The following is a 16,678-nucleotide window of genomic DNA, read 5'->3' as shown; positions in this document are numbered from 1 at the left end:
TTAGTGCAGTGTCACGAGACGTGTCCATCCCATGGGAAATAGTACTGAGAGCTTAACAGCCTGTTTTACGCTGGTACCTGTACAAGTTCCAGACTGTGCAGCAACTGAAACCGCAGCAACGTTCTGATATTGTTCTTGCTTTGTGGCACAGATTGAAGTCGATGACCTGTGGCCAGGCTATATTTTATGGAGTGATGAGGTTTATTTTACACTACAGGGTACAGTTAATACACAGAACTGTCGAATTTTTGGATATTGTAATCTGCTTGTTGCGCACAAAGAGCCATTGCACTCACGGTTTTTGATGGTATGATGTGGATCTCAAGAACCTTTATCCTTGGCCTTCTCGGTTCTTCTTTGATGACAGTTCATCCAGAGGATCTCTCAAGACCTCCTCCTACATAACGTGATTCTTGCTTTGGAAAAGTCCAGTTATGTGGGAATCACCATTTTCATCCATTTTGCTCACCCAGTGGAAGATCTGCTGCCGCGCGGGATTAGCCAAGCGGTCTAAGGCGCTGCAGTCATGGACTGTGCAGCTGGTCCCGGCGGAGGTTCGAGTCCTCTCTCTGGTATGGGTGTGTGTGTGTAGTGTGTAAGCTTAGGGACTGACGACCTTAGCAGTTAAGTCCCATAAGATTTCACACACATTTGAACATTTTTGAAGATCTACTTAATGCAACCTTCCATGAACATGTTATTTCCAGAGGGTCTCCAAATGTATGATCTGCAGGATCATGTGATCAGAATGTGGCTCTGGGGATATCTAAAAGGACGTGTTTGCCAGGGACACATTCTTGTTCAAGTGAAACTCCTCCAGCTGTACTTAAGTTTTTATATTAATTTGGCTACTAGTTTCGACGTTGCGTCAACACCATTTTCAGGCCCGTACACTTTGATGAAATCAATTGTGTGTGGCTCAGTACTGTAAGTCCGTGGTGAGACCAACACATGCTCTATGTTGTGCAGGTGAAGGAGTTTCATTTTTAACAAAAATTGTACCAGCTGTGTCTCACATTTGTCCAATTTAAATATGGATGTACGAAGGGACCCATTCAGTCTCTACCTAATCTGAAGCCAGTATACAGGAACACATTGCTCAGATTCCACTGGAACTGCTGTGATCAAACTGTTGAGCCATCAGTTTATGGATGCAGCATCTGATCAATGTTTCTGGTGATCATATTGAACAAATTGAGGAAGCAGCAGTTGATAATAAAAACAGCATTATGCCTTTCTCACTTGTTTGACCTTTTATTCCCTCATCCTGCTCCTAACCCATTACATATGGAAACATTTCTGTATGTCTTTCTTGCCTTCACAGATTTACACTTGGTGACCAAAATCAGAACTAAAATTTTCCAGTGTAAATTGATTCAACATTAGCACATTAGAATATATACAAAGTTTCACAGCCATACAATACTTACAGCCCACATAGGACCTTTGTGACTAGCTGCACTTTGATTGTAACAACTTAATTTTGTGATTGTATAACTGAAATGTAATGTTCAGCAGAGTTGTTGACTACTTGTTACCAACGATTAAAAGAAAAATGCTTTAAGCATAAGTCAGAGATTTATGTGTGCAGAGTATCCACTCTGAATCCCAAAGCTCAGCATTTAAATCTGATTTAGTCTCATGAGTACCACAACTTGCTTAACATGTCACATATCATTATTTTACAGATTTTTTCACCAAAGAGTATCCATAATTTTTATATTAGGGGGACCAGAAAGTAATGTCATTTTTGTACATTAAATTCAAACAGATAAATTGTTAACAAGTCTTTATTTATCATCTGTGATTTAATCGGCCTTATTATTAACTAACTTTTGCCATCTAGTGCGCAAGTTTTCAATGATGGCTCGCTAAAAATCAATTGGTATTTGAGTATAATATGTGAAGATGGCATTTTGGACATCATCCAAAGTTTCATATTTTTTGCCAGTTAGAAAATGTTGAAGTGATCTGAATGAATGGAAATCCAATGGTGCAATATTGGGTAAATATTGTTGGATGTGGCAATATCTCCCACCCCAATTCATTAATTTTTTCCAGGGTTAGTCTTGTGCAGTGTGGACCTGCATTATTGTGTAACAGAATAACACCTTTTCTGTTGACAATCACTGAACACTTTTCAATTAAAGATTGATTTACCCTGTCCAGTTGTTCACAGTAAAGGCCTGCATTCAGAGTTTTTCCAGGTTTCAGCACTTAAAAAAAAAAAAAACTTGTGAATACGTCACCAAACACACAAAAGCCCTTTTGTAAGGTGTAAACCAGAATTAGCTGTGCTTATTGTGATTCAGTCGGAGAGTGTCTCTGCCTTCTGCATTTTGGATTGTCATAGAGAACCAATTTTTCATCTCCAGTGCTTAAGCAATCAAAAAATGCTTCGTATTGTGTTGTTAAAGCAATAAGCTGCATGTGGTGGATTGGTTTGCTTTGTTTGTCTTTACCACTGTGCTGAAAATGTTCCTGCATGGTCGGCCAATGTTGGTTAAGATTTTTTTGACAGTTCGTTGGTTGTCTGACATGGATTTACTTCCAGTTCCACCCTTAACATGTCACTGTCTAATGTTGTTTGTTGTCCTGATCAATATGAGCCAGAAAGATCAAAATTTTCGAATTTGAACTTAGAAAACCATCTTTAGCATTTACAAACATCTATTGCACTTATAGATATCACAAACATTTTTGGTACCAACTATTGTGTTACTACCCTTGTGAAACTCAAAAAGCATACTGGGTATGTACCTTTTATAGGATTTTGCTGGTCATTTCACCATAACCTGGAAAAAAAAACAAGAATTAATTATTTATGGGTATACAAGTCACTGTAACCTTAAAATGTCTTTGTCCTATCTTTTAAGTACACAGTGAACTGATAAATGACAAACAAACATTGGCATGCACAAAAATACATACCCGAATAATATTTAGTAATCTGTATATTAAGTCATGACATTTAAGGTAAAATTGATTATGTCACACAAATTTTAGAATATGCCCACTGTGGAAAAACATTAACTTTTTTTTTTTCAGATAATGTCATCTGTGTGCATGACATGAATGCCATCAACTTCCCAACTATGACAACAGTACATAGAACCAAGGGAGCAACACTGTTTGCTTTAGATATCAAGGTAAAGTGTCTACAACAAAATACTTGTATTTGTCCTTGGGCAGAGTTTGCACCATTTGGCATGAACATACATTTATATGATCACAATACTTCCATTTATGAGATTCAGTACTAATACTTGCAACTGTCATTAATATATCTGTCATCATCATCAGGCCTTATGCATTTTGACCTGCAGATTTTGGCTGAAGTCTGTCATCCTTGTGTAAGAGTAAAGTTTCTTTTCTTATATAGTGAAACTTGCTCAACATGAAATCACATGGTACTAAAATAATTTTCTAAATTGGACACGTTTCTGTATTACACAGAACTCACTAGGCTACATAAAATTTGTCAGGTATCGTGCACAAAAGTATAAATTTATAATTATACATGTATCTACACACCTTCACACCAGCACAGTAGATGTTCATTTACTGCATGTTGTAAAATAGGACACTTGACTATTATACTAATTGATAATTAATATGTCGTTGTTGTTGTTGTTGTTGTTGTTGTTGTTGTTGTGGTCTTCAATCCTGAGAGTGGTTTGATGCAGCTCTCCATGCTACTCTATCCTGTGCAAGCTTCTTCATCTCCCAGTACCTACTGCAACCTACATCCTTCTGAATCTGCTTGGTGTATTCATCTCTTGGTCTTCCTCTACGATTTTTACCCTCCATGCTACCCTCCAATACTAAATTGGTGATCCCTTGATGCTGCAGAACATGTCCTACTAACCGATCCCTTCTTCTCGTCAAGTTGTGCCACAAACTTCTCTTCTCCCCAATCGTATTCAACACCTCCTCATTAGTTATGTGATCTACCCATCTAATCTTCAGCAGTCTTCTGTAGCACCACATTTCGAAAGCTTCTATTCTCTTCTTGTCTAAACTATTTATCGTCCACATTTCACTTCCATACATGGCTACACTCCATACAAATACTTTCAGAAATGACTTCCTGACACTTAAATCTATACTCGATGTTAACAAATTTCTCTTCTTCAGAAACGCTTTCCTTGCCATTGCCAGTCTACATTTTATATCCTCTCTACTTCGACCATCATCAGTTATTTTGCTCCCCAAATAGCAAAACTCCTTTACTACTTTAAGTGTTTCATTTCCTAATCTAATTCCCTCAGCATCACCCGACTTAATTCGACTACATTCCATTATCCTCGTTTTGCTTTTGTTGATGTTCATCTTATATCCTCCTTTCAAGACACTATCCATTCCATTCAGCTGCTCTTCCAAGTCCTTTGCTGTCTCTGACAGAATTACAATGTCATCGGCGAACCTCAAAGTTTATATTACTTCTCCATGGATTTTAATACCTACTCCGAATTTTTCTTTTGTTTCCTTCACTGCTTGCTCAATATACAGATTTAATAACATCGGGGAGAGGCTACAACCCTGTCTCAGTCCCTTCCCAACCACTGCTTCCGTTTCATGCTGCTCAACTCTTATAACTGCCATTTGGTTTCTATACAAATTGTAAATAGCCTTTCGCTCCCTATATTTTACTCCTGCCACCTTCAGAATTTGAAAGAGAGTATTCCAGTCACCATTGTCAAAAGCTTTCTCTAAGTCTACAAGTGCTAGAAACGTAGGTTTGCCCTTCCTTAATCTAGCTTCTAAGATAAGTCGTAAGGTCAGTATTGCCTCACATGTTCCAATATTTCTACGGAATCCAAACTGATCTTCCCCTAGGTCGGCTTCTACTAGTTTTTCCATTCGTCTGTTCTTTCTCCTGATAACGACGTCCTCTTGAGTAGTCCCCGCCTGGAGATCCGAAGGGGGTCTATTTTACTTCCGGAATATTTTACCCAAGAGGACGCCATCATCATTAACCATACAGTAAAGCTGCATGCCCTCGGGAAAAATTACGGCTGTAGTTTCCCCTTGCTTTCAACCGTTCGCAGTACCAGCACAGCAAGGCTGTTTTGGTTAGTGTTACAAGGCCAGATCAGTCAATCATCCAGACTGTTACCCCTGCAACTACTGGAAAGGCTGCTGCCCCTCTTCAGGAACCACGCGTTTGTCTGGCCTCTCAACAGATACCCCTCCATTGTGGTTTCTCCTACGGTATGGCTATCTGTATCGCTGAGGCACGCAAGCCTCCCTACCAACGGCAAGGTCCATGGTTCATGGGGGGGGATAAATAATATAGCATTCCTGTATTTTTTACTCTAACATTAAATTAGTTTATTATTGTATGTACATACCTTTTATTATTCCCATGTTTATTGACATGACATTTCATGTTTTTTCACCACATATCAAAGAGGAAAACCTGTTTGAATTTCCTGTTCAGAAGTCTTTCTTTATAGGCCTACACATTTTTTTGTATTACACAATAGTTCCAACAGCTTGGGAGAAATTGTGTATGCTGCAAATTGCATAACACTGTTTATGTATGCCATAACTTCTTCAGGCATATTAATTTTTTGACAGGACAGTGTTTCGCTCTTCTTCTTCTTTCCTTGTTTCTTCCAGATAATCTTCTGTGTTGTGTATTCCTCTTAAATCTGTTGCTGAAGCGAAAGTGAAGTGGGTTGACAGAAAGCCATCACTTCAAATGTAGTCATCTGCATTACATGTAACGTTTTGCATTTTAATTAATTCAGCAATTGCTTGCATTTACTTGTGCTTCAATGGCCATATATGCGTCTTATTCTTGATCTCCAAACCTCGCTTTGTTGAAGCACGTGGTAATAGTTTCAGGCTTTATTTTCCTTGCTGATAAGCCAATCCAATTTACTACACCCCAGACAGAAACTGACTATGCAAGAGCAAATGCAATTTTGGCTTCTTAAAGACTAAAAACAAGAGAGTGTATCACTAATTGCCTATAATGGGACTTGATTGTGTAAATAACGCCATTGTCCATGGGTTCTGGATGGACAGTCAAACTTGGTGGGAACTGTGCCAATTTCATGTTTGGTATCTTCACTTTCAGGTGGCAGATTGCATCGTCTGGGGAAAAGAGAGTTTTGCAGTTCCCTGTTTTCATTTTGGCATTGAAAGACCCCAACCTCACATCTATAAGACCACTCACCATCCATGCCTTTTTATCGCTTCACCATATGACTGGAAGCTTATTGACATCAATGTTTTTGAAACAATACAATTTTGGCACATTACCAGTTGCTTCTCCATTTCACCTAATATGTTTCTACACTGCAGTACAGTGTCTTTTCTTGGACATTTTTCCATCGATGCAGTATTGTCTTCCATGCAGTTGCTACACTTTCCTGCACATCCTTAGCTTTCCCACACACTTCATTCCACATGGTGTTGTGCTTAGTTAACTCGCCACCCATTCTGTACATGCTTTAAACTCTGTGTTTCCAAGCTCTTTAGCTACTTTCAGAGTCTCACTCTGCAACATGGGTCCATACAAAGGTAAGTTTTTTTTCCCGTGCACTTACGAAACATTCCCAAACTGTCTCATTAAATTTATGATTTCTCATCTTCTTTGCCTTTCTTTTTATTTGCCAGTTTCCTTTCATCCATTTCTCTAGTATTTTATCCTTGTTTCTGAAAGTATCATAAATTTGGGTTTTACCACTGTTGAAGTGCAACATTATTTTGTGCACAGAGAATTTTTGTCTCACTCACCTTGATTACCTTAATCTTTTCATTAAGTGTTAGCGACACATGTATTTTGTGCGGCATCATGTTATCAATTAAATTGCTACTAGTCAATGGAAACCGACAGAAAATAATGCAGTTAGTGCATTTCTTTGGAATGCTTGACCTTGCTAGGTATATCTATTGTTTAAAGGAACATCACCCACCTCTTTCAAAGGACAGATTCAGCAGTGTATTTGTAGGTGCACAACAATGTTCTAGTGTGCACCCGCGTATGTTAGTAATAATGACGAATTAGGGACCCCAACTGAGTGCTCATGAGCAGACCATCACCTCTGATGTGCCAACACTGCACATAACTTGTTCTTTGTTCCACAGAGCAGCGCAGTTTGATGTCCACACCCGCAGTGCCGTGCTGCATCAAACCTTTGTTGTTGATTTTGCACTGCTTAACAGCATTGGCAGGACTTTACACTCTTTTTGTTAAAAGCAGTGTCCTTGTAGAGTCATGGATAACTAATATGTCCTGTAATACAGAAGTACTGTATAAGCTATTTTCTCCATTATACAATGAATTACTAATTAAGTCTTAAAATTTGCATTCCATTTCTGTGTTAGGCACATTCTGTTTACACAAAATATTAGCATTTAAAAGTGAAGTGAATGCGTTGGGACCGAAATACTTATACAGTTTGGGCAGATTTCCGAACTGTACATGTTCCGCTTTGATCAAGTTTTACTGTATAACTATATCCAAAATCCTTGTGTCATTTTTGCATATGTAGAAGATGTAATTGTTGTTAGTCTTGCCACTTTTATGTGTAACCGTACACCAAACATGTATGGCCTTGGACTTCTTTTGGGCATGGATATGGGTGTTTCATCCACATCTCCTCATTCACCTGAGTTGGGGATCAAATAAAAGCTACTGCAATATATTCAGTTATGGCTGTTAATTACTACTGATGTACAGGTTCAGATTATGTGCCATTGTTAAACAACTACAAATAAATAATATAACATTCCAAGAAAAATGTAATAGGATAACAACATTTTGTAGGCCACAACAAATTTTGTAGTGTGATAACATTCACATAGATATAATATTTGGTGAAATATTATGGCATAGAAATAGATTGAAAGTATCAATGTTCTTGTAGAGATGTCATCCTTGATGCTCTGTAAATAAATCATAGATGTGGTTTCAAACTACATGTGACCTTGGAGGGAGATTAAAATGACTATATTTACTGTAGAGTGACAGCTCTTTATCAGTGACACGAGTAACATGATATGTAAAATTTTGCTGTTTGCAAGCAGGTTGAAACACAAAGTCAGTCAATGTGGGGCAGAGATAACAACACATACATATGTACATGAAAGAGTAACTGGTCAGCAGCACATTATCAATCATGATACTCCACTTAGTGGACTAAAATTTTATTGATCTAGGAGTAAAATATGTTATTCAAAAGTGAACATGAAATATCAAGTAGACCATGCACATTACAACATGGGGTACATAGCTAAAAAGTGTACCTATAGCACATTGGAATAAGTATCTAAAACAGTCTAAAAATTTTGTGTTTCTGGTCTGTTTGTTAATTAAGTATATCTTTAGATGGCTGTTTGAAGAATTTATTTTGATTTACTCTTTTCTTTCTTGGGTTGTTGCTTGTATCTCAGCCGTAACGAGGAATCCTGATGTCTGATTTACACTGTTGATTCCAATATACACTATATTAGTTTGGTGTTATGTGCTTCTACATTTGTTTTATAGCTGAACATTGGCAGCCAGGCATACATATTAATTTGTTTTATGCACTTTTCCAGATTTGTTCAATTAAAAAAGAATCAACAGGCTGGCCAGTCCTGTTGGGAGGTGCAAATTTCAGTAACAGATAACTGATGGAAATGTTTAACGATAAAAGGTTTCAGATCCACAGCTTTCTTCTTCTGGGCAATTAAACAGGAAAAATGTGAAGGAAGTAAGAAAGGAAAGAAGGCAGGTCACTGGGAATTCAGATGGAGGTGGAGCAATGATGAACTCTGCTGGCCACAGCTCTTAAAGTTTCAAAAGTTTCATTAATGTGCTATAATCGATAGAAGTGTTACTTGGCTAGGTGGTGCTGGCAAAGTGCTTTTCAGGCAGAGCTGAGTCAACATTACAAATGATGATGATGATGATGATGATGATGATGATGATAACCCATTGCTGATTTTTAGTGGCCAGTGAAGATACTTGTTATAAGCACACATCTTAATACCTGCCATCGGTCTTCCTAAGCAACAACAGACACAAACTGAACAAAAAGTGACAAAGATGTAGCTATGCAAACTTGAGATTTGTTAATGCCACATTCAAGACAACTGGGGTGAAAATCCTGGTTCGGCTGTACACATTTTTGGCTTCATGTGGTTTTCCTAAATTAATTACGAGGTATGCTGGAATGGTCTCTTTGAAACATAGACAGTTTATTTGATTCCACAGTGTTGCCCACTTTGATCTCAGCTTCATTTCTGATGATTTCTTCCCCCCCCCCCCCAACAAGATACTGACCTTTAACCTTCCTTCTTTTGTTCCTAGGGAATAACAGGGAAGACTTGTACAAAGTGAGACTGTTGAGTGGTGACTAGTAGTAACTGATAAGCTTACTCAAGATGGAAGTTCAGAGGGGTTCGGCACAAGGAGATGATAGGTAACATAAACATTAACGCCACTCATGGACCAAACTGTAGGTATGTTCCAAATAGCCGACTGGTGCCTACAAGGCACAAGTGATTTATGGCTGTGGGATATGTGATCATCATGATATCGCTGCAGTTGTTATTTTCCATAGATCAGTCGTGATGGTGTCGCTGCTTCTCTATTTGAGTAGCTCCTCATTTGGCCCCATGATGCTGAGAAGGGTCTATTCTAGACCTCCCGGCCACAGAAAAAAAATGGGGGGGGGGGGGGGGTAGGGTAAGTGCATAATCAACAGTACAACCCCCATCTCCCACCCCTTCCTACCTTCCCACCCAAGAACATTATTTGCTGGGATGAATAACTAATGGTTGTGAAAGCTAGCAGTTGTGTTAACTTTTATTTGAATTTGTGTCTGTCTGTTAGTGAAAACTGACAACTAATCAGAAATGTTTTCTGTCTTTTTTTTTTTTTTAACTGACCATTGTTTCATTTTTGAGATCTTCACTTTGAAGGCATTGCAGTATATGTTTTTTTTAAGCTAATTTACCTGTGTTTCAGAAATACACGTCGCTAACAGGAGAGACGACTGTGGCAGTTCGCATGTGTGTTGCAGTAAAAAGGAGGCTACAGCTATTCTACTGGAAGAACGGCAGCTTTCTAGACCTTCGAGATGATGTCATAGTATCGGACATTCCGCGTGCGCTAGCTTGGTGTGATGAAACTATATGTGTTGGTTTCAAGGGAGAATATTGCCTTGTCCAGGTAATATGTTGCACCATTTACAAATGTACATGTTTTTCATTCATTCATGTGTTGTCTTCAATAAATCACAAAATCCCATCATGTAGGAGAGCCTTCTGGGCTGTGGAGTGAATCAAGTTGTACATTAACAAACAGAAGCAGCTCCTGCAGACTACTTCTGAAAGGTTTACTGACATCATTTTGGAAGGGACAACATTTTGGTGGTACTGAGGACATCAGAAATTGTTGAAATGCTTGTTTGCAAAATAGTTTATTTTCTATCACAATTCGTACCCAAATTCAGATAAAAAGTTCAACAACAGGATCAACTGCAATAACTGGAAATAATGCAAGTGATGGGGCCATTAATTTTTTATATTTTACAACAGTAAATAAAATTAATTTTCCTCAAAGGGGATTTGCTTATCTTCTAGCTACTTCAGATAAATAATCCCTATCTTGAATCCCATATGCACATATTAAGCACACAAACTTTGCCATAAAACTTCCACCTGCTATGCTGTGAGGACTCAGATTAAGCTGTCTTTCACATGTCGCAGTTTTTAGTCTGCTGTTATTTTTGAGCTTTGTACACATGGTCCACCTAGAAAATCTTCATTGTAATTGGTACACCAAATGTGTGTTAGAGGGCCAGAGTAGACAAATAGATAAACAGATAGATAGATAACTAGAGGGCAGGAAAGAGAGGAGAAGGTTGTTTGAGGGGTAACGGGGGGGGGGGGGGGGGAGATTATATTTGCTCGAAATTATTAATTTATTTCCTCATTCGGAGATTATCTTATGATGATATAGAATTTACCATCATAATACAATGAAAACAAATTAATCAAAAATATATGTACAAACAGAAATATAAGTAGTCAGTTTCATGTTCCATGGATCATTTTGAACAATAAATCATGTTGAATGAGTCCTTTTACATTCACATCGCAAATTAATTTCCAAATATAGCTGCATGCTGAACATTTATAAGTGTCCTTTTTTTTATTCAGATGTTGGTAATTCCGTCTTTTACACAGTACAGTAATAGAAATTCTTCTCATTGTAGCAGTTGTTAAGGAGAAACTTTTTCAGTTTGTTTTCAAATTTCACTTTGCTGTCTGTCAGACATTTTACATCCCCAGCTAAGTAATCACATACTGTAGCTGCAGCATTGTGCACCCTTTTGTGCTAATGACAACCTTAATTTGGAAATGAATGTCATTTTTCCATCTGGTACTGTAATTATGTACATCATTGTTCCTTTTGAACTGCTGTGGATTATTTACAACAAACTCCACCAGGAATAACTTTATTCTGAAACAATAGTCAAACTGCCCAACTCCTTAAAACAGAGATCTGCAAGATGATAATGGGTGAGGACCGCATATCGTTCTTACAGCATATTTTTGAGCTATGAACACTTTCTTTCTTAACAATGAATTACCCCAGAACATTATTCTATATAATATTCTTGAAAGAAAATATCCAAAATATGTCAGAATACCCATTTGTCTTTCCCCCAAGATTTGTAATGATTGTAATGTGTCCGAAATAAGTCATTTTGTGATATCCAAAATGTGCTTTTCCTGTTCAAATTCTCATGAATATGGGAACCTAAAAATTTTGGAATTTACACCCTACTTATTATTTCCTTGCCATGTGTTACACTTTTCATTGGTTTTAATACTGAATGCAGTTGGTCCCTGTTGTACATTGTTCTTTGATACAGTAAAATCCAGTTTTTACATTCTCACATTTTATGTTTGGCTCCTTTTTACGTTCATTTTTGTCAGTCTCAACAGAAAGAAGTCCCATTTTCTCAGTACAATGCTTTCCCATCATTAATGATTCTGTGTTAAATTTTTCTCACATTTTAAATATTCTTTGACATTATCGTGACCATTAAAACCGATTTTTATGTAGATTTCTGCAAAAAGTGCATTGTATTCGTGCTCAAAGTCAACCTTGGGACAAAGCAGAAAAATAAGCTAAGTTATTGATCGTGTAACATAGCATTAGTGCGATAAGCAAGATTTTCATTGTCGACGTGTTGGGTCATGACCACCTGTATTATAGGTTCGCAAGGATGAGAAAGTATTCTGAATCACCTCCTGAATGGTAATCATGATCTGACAATAGTGACTCTAGCAGCAACCTTCATTCTGCTCTTTGTGTTGTATTACAGCTTTTTTTTCCAAATAAACACCACTTTTGAGCGGGGGGGGGGGGGGGGGGGGGGGGTTCACGAATCGTTGTTAGTTCTGCGTGATATATGCTAATCTGTACTAGGCACCTAGTCTTAGGTTGACACAACCTGATGTAGACGCAAACATTCCTCCTCAAGTTGCTCCATAACATGGCGACAATTTCTGCCATCCCTGAGTCAAGTGACCCCCTTGTCAGCAACAAGCTGTAGATTTTGTGCATATTGTTCCCTGTTTAGGAAGACTGCCAACTTCATTGTTTTAACCAATATAGTGTTACAAGTTCTATTTATCGTAATTTCATAATGGTTAACAATAATAAGTCTCACATTAGAACACAAATATTTTTTTTAATGTTGTTTCATGAAAGACTTTTGCTTCCGTGTTTTATTTATACCATTTGGACATGATTGAAACAAAGTAGGGATCCTGCACACGTGTTTGTGTGTGTCTGCACTGAGTCACTGCCTTTATGACTGAGTATTGTATATTGTAGAAAGACAGGTATCACTAATTGCTGTTAGAAAGAAACAAAAACATTTCGGATTTTTGTAAATAGGCAAACTTTAAATTGTTTTAATTTCATATTTTGAACAATATAAACAGAATGACAGTAAGAGTAATTTATTCATTTTCACTTGTTGTGTTTCCTATGCTAACCTGTATTTTACACTATTTTGGGTTAGTCCACTGAAAAGTGTAAAAAGGGGGTTTTACTGTATACACACAGTTACACCAGACAACTAATAATATGGACATAGTTTTCCTCTTCACTGCTGCACGCGTTGAGGACGCCCGTTGGTGGCTGCTGGGCAACAAATGTGCTGCTGTTCCACTTACAGTATCTCCAGTCTGTTCGGAAAGCTGGCTCCAGGTCTGTAAATACGCCACTCTGCCCCTTGTGCACCTTCGTGTCCTCCCCTCAATGTACCTGAAAAACTCAGTCTGCATGATGAGTGAGATGTTGAGCTCAGGAAAATGACAAGATTATCATGTACTGTAGATCTTGACACATGATTTTCTTGTAAAAGTGTTACATTGTTGTCATGTCAAGTAAAGTGACAGGGTGTTGTAATTGAGCCCTTCATTATTAACCACTTTCTTGAGTCCTGCAAGCAGTCATTCATTGTGTAGTGTATATTATTTAAGAAGAATATATATGAAACTCCCTTTTTTAAGCAGTTAAGTATTCTAATATTTTCTTCTCTTTGTGCAGTTTATTATACAGTTTTATTCTCTGATAGAAAATGCTGTTTTGAGTTTTTTTGTTGTTTAACCTGGTAAATGTAAGCCCAAATGTACTCTTGCCCTACAATTATGTATAGAAATACTTAGTAATGTTCTCCCTGATTTGCACAACAGATTGGTGGATGTACTCATTTAATGCAGTGTGACTACCAGTTTTTTAAATTGTTCTTTACAGTGAGCTTGACCATCATTTCTAGTTATTATTCGTACTGTCCTTTTATGCAGTCTAAAAATTGTGTCCTTGTTTTGTGTCTTTGATCCCAGAAAAGAATCCCACAGTTAAGAACTTTGTATACATAGGAATAGTATGTCTAGGAATAGTATGTCACAACAGGACATTAACTGTTACCAAATGATTATAGAAACTTAAGAATAAAACATACTGAAACCATTCTTTTTGCCAGCATCCTTGCGTGTTCATTCCATGTCAGTTGGCTGTCAGTATTCCTTCCTGAAAGCTTTGTGTTTGTTACACAATCTATAGATTTATCAACTATATTCAGTGTTACTTTATTACATACTGCTCAATCATAGACAGTCTTAAGGATTTCATTTGTTTTCTATAATAGGAGTTCTGGTATTTTATCAGTGACTATAATGTTACTGTCATCGGCAAAGAGAACTTTTTTCCATCTTGTATGCTGTCTGAAAAGCCATTGATGTATGTTAGAAACAGAATTGAACCCTGAGAAGCACTGTGTGTGTGTGTGTGTGTGTGTGTGTGTGTGTGTGTTTCTTGTCTGACAATTTTTCTACCAAAAATTTATCATCGGCAGATGTGTGAGCTATCTCTACCTTGTGCAATGTACACCCTGTTATACTGGTAAAGCTTCAGCTACGATGATGTTAATTTTGGTTTTCAACAGCAATTGATAGGGCTCTCTGGGGGTGACTGTCTTTGTTGCAGTAATTTGTGTTGTTCCAATTTGTTGTTTCAGCTCTCAAATTCAACAGGGACACAACAGGAATTGTTTCCAATGGGCAAGCATCAGGAGCCAAGTGTCACAAAACTGTCAAACGGAATATTCGCACTTGGAAAGGACCAGCAATCTATCTTCATGACGACAACAGCAACCCCAGCCTATAAGCATGCTGTCAAGTGGTCGGATGTCCCAGTGGCAATTGGTGAGCTTAATTCCATTATCTCAGAATATCGGAGGAATCGTGACATTATCTCAAGAAGGCCATAATCAGTCTGCTGAAGGAAATACCCAAATTTTGAAAGACCTGCTACAATTGACTGCCTCCTTTCCTTTCAAAAATATTTTTTGTGTAGTGTATATGATATTTCCATGGTAAACTTTCTGGTTCCACCTGAACTTGTAATACTCAGTTATTAGTGCCCCCCCCCCCCCCCCCAAATCTACCTATGTGCTTTGACAGCCACCTTACCTTGTAGCACTCCAAGCCATTCCTTTTCCTGTTCCACTCAAAAATGAAGTGAGGGGGAAAACCAACTGTCTTTCTGCTTCAGTATAAACCTCAGTTTCTCTTATCTTTGTGGTCCTTATGCAAGACGTTTGTTGGTGGCCGTAGGATTGTCCTGCAGTCAGTTGCAAAGGCCAGTTCTCTAAACTTTCTCAATAGTGTTTTGCGAAAAAATTTAGTTTTTTCTCTGGGGACTCCCATTTGAGTTCACATAGCATTTCCACGACATTTATACCCTGTTGATAACAAATCTGTAGCAGCACTCCTCCTAATTCCTTCTACGAGGGCTATCCACAAAGTACATTTTTTTGGAATTAAAAATAAATAAAGTATTGGAAATTTTTTTATTATATACAGATGAAAGCCACACTTAAATACTACTTTTCTACGTAGTTGCCATTTGAATTAAGGCACTTATCGTAGCGATGGACGAGCTTGGAAATTCCTTCGTCGTAAAATTTGGCCGCCTGCGCCTTCAACCACGTGGTTACCTCTTCTTGAAGCTGTGCGTCGTCATTAAAACACTGCATAGCCAACCACTTCTTCATTGCTGGGAATAAGTGGAAGTCGCTCAGTGCCAGGTCGGGACTGTACGGCGGATGAGGAAACAACTCCCACTTAAAAGATTCGAGAACTTCACGAGTTGCCGTGTGGGCCCGGGCGTTGTCGTGAATCAGCAAGATCTTTGAGCCCAACTTTCACCTGCACTTGTTTTGTATTGCTCTTCTGAGGTTGTGCAGAGTTTGGCAACACCTTTGAGAGTTTATTGTAGTGCCTCTTTCCAGGAAATCCACAAAAATCACACCTTTTCTGTCCCAAAAGAGTCGCCATCACCTTCCTTGCCGACATTGTCTGCATGCATTTCTTGGGTTTTTGGGGGGAATTTGTGTGCCCCCACTGCATTGACTGCAATTTTGTCTCACAGTTCACATGCTTAACCCATGTTTCGTCACCAGTAACGATGCGATCGAGTAATGAGTCGCCATCTTTCTCGTAAGTGTCCAAAAACGTTAACACTGCAGCCATTCGCTGATTTTTGTGAATCTCTGTCAAGATTTTTGGTATCCATCTTGCTCAAAACTTGTGGTAACTGAGCTTTTCGGTAATGATTTCGTGCAACAAACTTCGTGAAATTTGTGGAAAACTCGTAGAGAGTTCCGTTATTGTAAAATTACGGTTTTCACGGACCACGGCATCGACTTTTTCGGCAAGTTCGGCAGTCACTATGCTGGGTCTTCCACTTCGCACTTCGTCGTGAACGTTAGTTCGGCCATTTTTAAATTTTATGACCCATTGACGCACCCCACCTTCAGTGATTATGTTGTCCCTATACACTTCACAAAGCTGCCGATAGATTTCTATCGGTGTACAGTTTTTTGCAGTCAGAAACCTTATTACAGCACGCACTTCACACTTCGTGGCATTATCAATTAATGCTGACATTTCAAACTGTCACAGTAACTCAACGGAGTACAGCACGAACCTCTCACTAGCATGGCAGGATGCCGACTGAGCGGCGGAATGCCATGACACCAAGATGGCCGCACTAGCCCCGCCCCTAACGGACGCAAACGAAAACATAATGTACTTTGTGGATAGCCCTCGTATATCTTTCGTGAATCCAACTGGATGGAAATCCCAA

At 38.4% G+C, this 16,678-nt stretch overlaps 1 protein-coding gene across 1 annotated transcript in view; it reads left to right on the top strand.

Annotated features, from left to right (window-relative positions):
- Positions 1-16,678, top strand: part of LOC124551089 (vam6/Vps39-like protein) — a 119,111-nt gene that overhangs the window by 13,041 nt on the left and 89,392 nt on the right. The window contains exons 3-5 of the mRNA XM_047126019.1: positions 3,049-3,149; positions 9,971-10,174; positions 14,547-14,733. Of these exons, the coding sequence (XP_046981975.1) occupies positions 3,049-3,149; positions 9,971-10,174; positions 14,547-14,733 (492 nt within the window). The remainder of the gene's footprint in view (positions 1-3,048; positions 3,150-9,970; positions 10,175-14,546; positions 14,734-16,678) is intronic.

The sequence above is a fragment of the Schistocerca americana genome, chromosome 9 (genome assembly GCF_021461395.2).
Source record: "Schistocerca americana isolate TAMUIC-IGC-003095 chromosome 9, iqSchAmer2.1, whole genome shotgun sequence".
NCBI lineage: Eukaryota > Metazoa > Arthropoda > Insecta > Orthoptera > Acrididae > Schistocerca > Schistocerca americana.
The sequence above is the reverse complement of the archived record's forward strand: the minus strand, read 5'-3'. Positions and strand labels throughout refer to the sequence as shown.